This window comes from Myotis brandtii, unplaced genomic scaffold (assembly GCF_000412655.1).
Source record: "Myotis brandtii unplaced genomic scaffold, ASM41265v1 scaffold199, whole genome shotgun sequence".
Taxonomy (NCBI): domain Eukaryota; kingdom Metazoa; phylum Chordata; class Mammalia; order Chiroptera; family Vespertilionidae; genus Myotis; species Myotis brandtii.
Window position 1 is genome coordinate 2,967,865 of NW_005357414.1, and position 8,825 is coordinate 2,976,689.

Sequence of the window (8,825 nt, forward strand, 5' to 3'; positions counted from 1 at the left end):
TGGCCATCTTGTGTCCACATGGGGGCGGCCATCTTTGACCACATGGGGGTGGCCATCTTGTGTGTTGGAGTGATGGTCAATTTGCATATTACTCTTTTATTAGATAGGAGGATTACACCTCTCACCCAGTTTTATCTTATTGTATTTTTTACTTTTGAAAGTCTTTTATTGATCACCCTATCATATTCCTCTCCTGTTGCATTTAGAAATTATACTTCCATTACACCTCTCACCTAGTTTTATACTAATGTATTTTTTACTTTTGAAAGTTTTTTATTGATCACCCTATCATATTCCTCTGAAAAAATTACATAACTTAAAAATATTTTTGTAAATATATATTTTTATTGTTTATAGCATTACAGATGTCCTCCATTTCCAACTCTTTTGTCCCCCTCCATCCAGCCCCTATCCAACCCCAGGTCTTCACCACACTATTGTCTGTGTCCATGGGCTATGCATATAAATCTATAAATTCTTTAGTTAATCTCTCCCCATCCACCCCCGCCCCCACCTCTGAGGTATGTCAGTCTGTTTCATGCCTCCATACCTCTGGACCTATTTTGTTGATCAATTTATTTTATCCATTAGATTCCACAAATAAGTGAGATCATGTGATATTTGTCTTTCTCAGTTTGGCTTATTTCATTTAGCATAATAATCTCCAGGTCCATCCATGCTGTCTCAAAGGGTAAGAGATCCTCTTTTTTTAACTGCTGCATAGTATTCCATTGTATTATAAATGTCCAGCTTTTTTATCCATTCATTTACAGATGGGCACTTGGGCTGTTTCCAAATCTTAGCTATTGTAAATAATGCTGCTATGAACACAGGGGTGCATATATTCTTTATGATTGGTGTTTCTGGATTCTTAGGATACATTCCTAGAAGTGGGATTGCTGGGTCAAATGGCAGTTAACTTTCTGCAACCATAAGGCTTTACATTTCAAATATTTTATTTTGAATTTTCATCATTACAGTTATTGTTAATTCACAAGAGATAAAATATATATATTATAAATTTTGATAATTACTAAATATATAGAATAACCTTTTATTGGAAATTCATTTCTTTTTTGTTGTTGTTGTTAATCCTCACGTGAGGATATTTTTCCCCATTGATTTTTAGAGAGAATGGAAGTGAGAGGGGAGAGAGAAAGAGAGAGAGAGAAAGACATCAATGTAAAACAGACACACTGCATGGATGGAACTGGAGAGCATTATGCTAAGTGAAATAAGCCAGTCAGAGAAAGATAAATATCACATGATCTCACTCATTTATGGAATATAATGAGCAACATAAATTGATGGAACAAAAACAGATCCAGAGACAGAGAAGCATCGATCAGACCATCAAACCTCAGAGGGAAGGTAGGGGAGAGCGGAGGTAAGGGAGAAAGATCAACCAAAGGACTTGTATGCATGCATATAAGCCTAACCAATGGACACAGACAACAGGGGGGTGAGTGCATGAGCAGGGGGATCAGGGGGATAATGGGGAGATAAGGACACATATGGAGTACCTTAATCAATGAAGAAATTTTAAAAAAAGAGACACACTGACTGGTTGCACGTTCCCCGACCGGGGCTGGGGATTGATCCTGCAACCCATGTACGTGTCCTTGACCAGGAATTGAAACAGGGACCTTTCTTTGCATGGGCTGACACTCCAACCATTGAAACAATTGAGCAACACTGGCCACGGCAGAAATGCATTTCTTAATGAGATTAATTAGAAGTGAATAATAGAACCTTAGTTAATAGAGCCTTTAACAACATTTTTATTTTGAATTGTCCCTTTGAATTTGTCTCCCAGAAGCTTTCACATTTCAAGGCAATGTGTCACAGTGTGATTTTTTTTTTCATATAATGGGAAATGGGTGATAGTGAAAGGGAATAGTGCATATCCAAAGAACATACACAGGCATACCATTTCTAATGGTTCCTATTGACTTGATAGGTTAAAGATTTGAAGTATACAAGATTGATTAGGGTATAAGTTAGACTCTGGCAGTGAAAAGAGAATGAATTAAAAGGAAAATAATTTTATGGAAAAAAGAAAATAGAGAATTATATAAATATAAGAGCACTTTCACAACAAATATTTGTTTATTGTAAAATGAGAAAAAGATGTTACATAAAGAAAACAAAAGAGGGAAGGAAAAGTAACAGATGAAAGATGAAAAGGAGAAGAAAAAAGGGAAGTACAAGTGGGAGAAGAAAGTTGTTGGGAAAATTCCTACTTTATTTGGATTAAAAAAAATGACTTGTGCCTATCGTCTTCCATGTACTAAGTAGATGTGTTTACTCTGGTAGGCCAGAATTGGCTGGCAGGTGTGGCCATATGCCCTGGGAGCAGAGTAATCAGAGCAGACCCCCAGAGGTCCCTTGCCACCAAACTGTTTTCACAGAATGGCACAGGTAAAGAGACCCCAGTAGGCCTCTTACCACAGAGACTCCAGAAACTAGGTATCCAAAATATCTTCTTAAATGTTTTTATAGAGGCAAAGGGGATAGTGATCCCTAAAATAGGCAGCCCCTGGTAAAAAAAAAATGGGACCTTGAAATCTAAAGTTAAAATTCCGCAAAAAGAAATCTTGGGAATTGTTAGAGGTCTTGAGAACCATCCAGTCCAGCTGCATCCCATCAACCAAAGTGTCCACCCCAGTACAGAGAAGATGCATGTGGACACATTAAATGAAGTGGATTTTATATGTCAATAAGGTGCTTTATATAGCTTTAAACTACTCTGATAATACTTTATACAGATAAGGCACTTATTTTAGGAACTATAAACTAGGATGATTAAGCAATGGCTACTTATTTTCTTTTACCTAAAATCAATATTCTCTTCAGAACTTAACTTTCAACTTGTTGAAGACCAGTGTCAGAGAAGGGGAAACTATCTCTCATTAGTTATAAACACTGCCCACTCAAGCAGCTGCTATACTGTAAAGAACACAGGGAATCTGTTTCCTTAACTACTAAGCTAATAAAAGTAAATGTGGCCCTTTCCAAAATGCCTTGCTTTAGGCCAAGAATTGTATCTCACACTAGGCTAATTAATACTTTGAGTTTAAAATTGAATATTATTTTTTAAACCCATAGTGAATATATTCAGCTGCCCTTGACATGGTCTTCAATTTAGAAGTCCCAGAAGAGCAGAGAGATGTATTTTGGTCAAGGCTACTCTAGAACACAACAGGATTTTCAAAACAAAAACAAAATACATAGTAAGAAATAAGATGCCAATTATCTTACCCAAGTCTTGACCGTGAGCTCTTTTATTTCCTTGTACATACAGGAGAGAAAAGCCTTCATAAATATGGACAGTTCCCTGTGGGCACTGTGGTGCTTCTGTTGTCTGGCTGTGACGTGTGATGAGGAATCCATGGGCAATAGAGGAAGTTCCAGGAGGACCTGGGGGGCCTTGCAATCCATCTGGCCCAGGGGGACCATCCAAACCACGGGTACCTATTTCCATGGAATCATCAGTATACAAGATTAAGTAAGCTCTGTTCCACTATTGTGTCTATTCACAAAACATTATGACCTCATTTGTTTAATTTAGTCAATATTTATAGTTTCTATAAAAGTACTGTCAAATATCACTTGTTTAGAGATAAATTAAATATGGTCCCTGACCTCAAAGAGATTTAAATATGCATATGTCTATACCGATCTATCTATCTGTCTATCAATCTATCTATCTATCAGCTATCTATGTATATATACTATATTATATGGGAAGAAGTGGTGCTTAGTTGGGAAGTCTTTATGTTTAGTACAGCAAGATAACTAGTCTCTTGCTGTACTAAAGGAGTCTAAACGCCATGACAAAATTTCAGCCTGCTGTTTTGTTCATTACCAAGAAAGGAAGGGTGTGGTTGTCATCAGTCTGCCAGTTTCAGTGCTAAAAACATTTTCCTTTGAATCTGTCTGGGGAATTATTCTCAGGCATACCTTTTGTTTAGATAATAAGCAGGACACTCTAAAGAAGGCTTTTAAAAATGTCTATTTTCAACCTACTTCTGGTTCCCTTTCTTCATTTAGCCTCCTGATTTGAGGTTCTTTGAAAAATCTCTTTATATAGAGGTCTTTGGCCACTGTGTGCATAGATTTTCATTTGGGGGAAACTTAATAGCAATGTCCAAGTGATGAAGATGTCAACTGACTTATTTCTTCCTTAGATATACAGTTAATGAAATGGCAGGGTGTTAATTCTAGGAAGGCCATAAGTTTCATCACTTTGCCTGATTGCCACAATATTTTTATCCATACAAATATTTTATGTTTATAATATTTAGAGTTATATTTATATTATCTAGAGTTGCCAACACATATTAAAATTTTTCAGTTTATAATATTTTATTTCTATTTTAGTTATTTTTAGTGTATTTTTATTGCAAATTGAATAAAATTATTTTTGGAAGTAAGCTGAGTAAAGATTGGAAATCTAGTAGATACCAATACAATATTATGAGGAGTACCTAATAATGAGTAACCTCAAAAATATGCATATCAATTTGTGATCTCAGTATGAGAAGACACTATGACTCTCAAAGCTCTATGGGGATCACTTAATCTTTGCAATTATACTTACTGAATTCTATAATGGATATTGTACTCTATTGTGATATTTTTAAATGTGGATTCACAATAGATTCAAGATGGTCACAAGACACATACTGAAAATGATCAGAACAGCTAATCACCATGTTGAAAAAGAGCTGGGTTTTCCAGTGCTCTAAACACAAAAATAAAAATAACCTTTCTATGCTTCTCTTATAATGGCAAATATCCTTGTATCTGTTCCCCAGCAAAGGATATACCAGCTAACTGCACTCTCTCAAGAGGAGGCTATCACAGCTACATTTGGAGGCCATGTGTCCAGACATCTCCCAGATGTAAAGAATACTAGTAGTATCATCATCAGCATTTTACTTGTCGCACCTGGTTGACCTGGCAGACCTGGGTCTCCTTTGCGCCCTCCTGGACCATCAAAGCCAGGGAGTCCATTTCGCCCAGGATCACCTGGAGGGCCAATTGGACCTACAGGAAAAAAGAAATAAGATTTCAAAATATAAGTACAATAATTCAATATCCAGACAGATCTAGGAGACTTAAGGTCCTTGGGTGTCATTGAATTCATAATCTGTTTTTGTTTTTTTAAACTACATTTTTATATTTGACAGTATATTATAGATATCTCTCACTTTCTTCCTCTTTACTCACCTCTGCCCAGCCACTACCCACCCCCAAGGTCTTCACCACCCTATTACCCATGTCCATGGGCTATGCATATAACTATATTAGTTCCTTGGTTTCTCTCATCCTTCCACCCCCACATCGAGGTATGTCAGTCTGTTCCATGCCTCCATGTTTCAGGTCTTATTTTGTTGGTCAATTCATTTTGTGCATTAGATTCCACAAATAAGGGAGATCGTGTAATATTTGACTTTCTCAGACTGGCTTATATCACTTAGCATAATATTTTCCAGGTCCATCCATGCTGTCTCAAAGGATAAGAGATCCCTCTTTTTTATAGCTTCATAGTATTCCATTGTGTAAATGTACTGATGAGCACTTGGGCTGTTTCCAAATCTTAGCTATTATAAATAATGCTGCTGAACACAGGGGTGCATATATTCTTGCTGATTGGTATTTTGGGGATTTTAGGATATATTCCCAGAAGTGGGATCACTGGGTCAAACGGCAGTTCTATTTTTAATTTTTTGACGAAACTCTATACAGTTTTTCATAGTGGCTGCACCAATCTGCATTCCCACCATCAGTGAACTAGTGTTGCCTTTTCTCCACATCCTCACCAGCACTTGTTGTTTGTTGATTTATTGATGATAGCCATTCTGAGAGGTGTGAGGTAATACCTCATTGTCGTTTTAATTTGCATCTCTCTGATGCTCAGTGACTGAGGATTTTTTCATATGCCTCTTAGCCTTCTGTATGCACACCTTGCAGAGTGTCTATTTAGGTCCTTTGCCCATTTTTTATTGGATTGTTTGTCTTCTTTTTATTAAGTTGTATGAATTCCTTATATTTTGGATATTAACCCTTTATCAGATGTATAATTGCCAAATATGTTCTCCCATACAGTGGGACCCCTTTTCGTTTTGCTGATGGTTTCTTTTGCTGTTCAGAAGCTTTTTATTTTGATGTAGTCCCATCTGTTTATTTTCTCCTTAGTTTCCTTTGCCCTAGGTGCTGTATCAGTAAAGACATTGCTATGAGATATATCGGTTATTTTGCTGCCTATTGAGTCTTCTAAGATTTTTATGGTTTCCTGTCTTAAATTTAAGTCCTTTAGCCGTTTTGAGTTTGTTTTTGTGTATAGTGTAAGTTGGTGGTCTAGTTTCATATTTTTGCATGTCTGTCCAATTTTTCTAATACCATTTGTTGAAAAGACTGTCTTTACTCCATTGTATGTTCTTGTCTCCTTTGTCAAATATTAATTGACCATAATGGTGTGGGTCAATGTCTGGGGTCTCTGTTCTGTTACAATGTTCTACTAGTATATGTCTGTTCCTGTGCCAATACAGGTTATTTTGATTATCTTTGTAGTATATTTTGATGTCTGGTATTGTGATCTCTCCAAATTTGTTCTTCTCAAAATTGCTGCAGCTATTCAGGGTCTTTTATGCTTCCATATAAATGTTTTTTTTATTAAAATATATATTTTATTGATTTTTTACAGAGAAGAAGGGAGAGGGATAGAGTTAGAAACATCGATGAGAGAGAAACATCGATCAGCTGCCTCCTGCACGCCCCCCACTGGGGATGTGCCTGCAACCAAGGTACATGGCCTTGACCGGAATCGAACCTGAAACCCTTGAGTCTGCAGGCCGACGCTCTATCCACTGAGCCAAACCGGTTCGGCCCATATATGTTTTAGTATTTGTTCTTGTTCTGTGAAGTATGCCTTTGGTATTTTAATAGGGATTACATTGAATTTATAGATTGCTTGGGGTAGTATGGAAATTTTAATGATGCTAATTCTTCCAATCCATGAACATGGTATAGGCTTCCATTTATTTGTATTTTCCTCTATTTCTTTTACAATGTCCTATAGTTTTTCAAGTACAAGTCTTTTACCTCCTTGGTTAAGTTGATTCCTAGATATATTTTTATTTTTTGCTGAAATGGTAAATGGGATTGTTTTTTTAGTTTCTCTTTCTGAGAGTTCATTATTGGTGTATAAAAATGCCATCAATTTCTGGATGTTGCTTTTGTATCCTGCTATCTTGCTGAATTCATTTATTAGGTCTAATAGTCTTAGGATTTTCTATGTACTTTATCATGTCATCTGTGAATAATAAGTTTTATTTCCTCCTTTCCAATTTGGAAGCTTTCTATCTCTTCTTCTTGTTTGATTGCTGTGCCTAGGACTTCCAGTAGTATGTTGAATGAGAGTGGTGAAAGCGGACATCCCTGTCTTGTTCCTGTTCTTAGGGGAAATGGTTTTAGTTTTTGCCCATTTATTATGATGTTGGCTGTGGGATGTCATAGATGGCCTTTACGATGTTGAGGTATAATCCCTCTATTTCCACTTTACTACTGAGAGTTGTTATAAAAAACATGGGTGCTGGGTTTTGTCTAATGCTTTTTTGGATCTATTGATCATGTGATTTTAATCTTTTATTTTGTTTATGTGATGTATCACATTTATTGATTTGCAAATATTATACTAGTTTTGCATCCCCAGAATAAATCCCACTAAATCATGGTGTATGATATATTTAATATATTGCTGGATGTGATTTGCTAACATTTTGTTGAGGATTATAGCTTATGTGTTCATCAGGGGTATTAGTCTGTAATTTTCTTTTTTATAGTATCTTTATCTGGTTCTGGAATTAGGATAATACTGGCTTTGTAAAAAGAGCTTGTAAGTGTTCCTTCCTCTTGAATCTTTTGGAATAGTTTGAAGAGATATGTGTTAGTTCTTTGAATATTTAGTAAATGCTTTTGTAAACCCATCCAGTCCAGTACTTTTGTTTGCTGGTAGTTTTTTAATTATTGCTTTAATTTCATCAGTTGTTATTGGCCTACTCAGGTTTTCTGATTCTTCCAGATTGAGTTTTGGAAGAATGCATGTTTCTAGGAATTTGTCCATTTCGCCCAGGTTGTCCAATTTGTGGGTATAAAGTTGTTCATAATATTTGCTAATAGTCCTTGTATTTCTGTGGTGTCCATTGTTATAGTGCCTCTTGGATTCATTAATATTTCATAGTGTGCTTTCTTTTAGACTCTATGTCATTTATTTCTTCTGTGATCTTTATAATTTCCCTTCTTCTACTTCCTCTGGGCTTTTCTTGCTATTCTTTCTAATTCATTTAGTTATAGTGTTAGAGAGTTTGTTAGTGCCTTTTATTGTTTCTTAAGTAGGCCTTGTAAGGCTATGAACTTTCCTTTCAGGACTGCTTTTACTGTCTCCCATTGGTTTTTGGTAGTTGTGTGTTCATTTCGAAGAAGTTTTTAATTTTATTTTATTGATTAAGGTATTACATGTGACCTTATCCGCCCATTGACCCCCGACCCCCCCAATCATGCCCTCACCCCCTTGGTGTCTGTGTCCATTGGTTAAGCTTATATGCATGCATACAAGTCCTTTGGTTGATATCTCCCCCTTACCCCACCCTCCCCTTCCCTCTGAGGTTTGATGGTCTGATCAATGCTTCTCTGTCTCTGGATCTGTTTTTGTTCATCAGTTTATGTTGTTCATTATAATCCACAAATGAGTAAGATCATGTGATATTTATCTTTCTCTGACTTATTTCACTTAGCATAATGCTCTCCAATTCCATCCA

The 8,825-nt window shown here is 36.3% G+C and overlaps 1 protein-coding gene across 2 annotated transcripts in view; it reads right to left on the minus strand.

Moving 5' to 3' along the window:
- The window catches only part of COL4A5 (collagen, type IV, alpha 5), a 329,573-nt gene that overhangs the window by 7,864 nt on the left and 312,884 nt on the right, over positions 1 to 8,825 (minus strand). For both annotated transcript variants that reach the window (XM_005865212.2, XM_005865213.2), the window contains 2 exons: positions 4,954 to 5,052; positions 3,262 to 3,474 (listed from right to left, as the gene is read on the minus strand). In XM_005865212.2, coding sequence (XP_005865274.1) covers positions 3,262 to 3,474; positions 4,954 to 5,052 — 312 coding nt within the window. The remainder of the gene's footprint in view (positions 1 to 3,261; positions 3,475 to 4,953; positions 5,053 to 8,825) is intronic.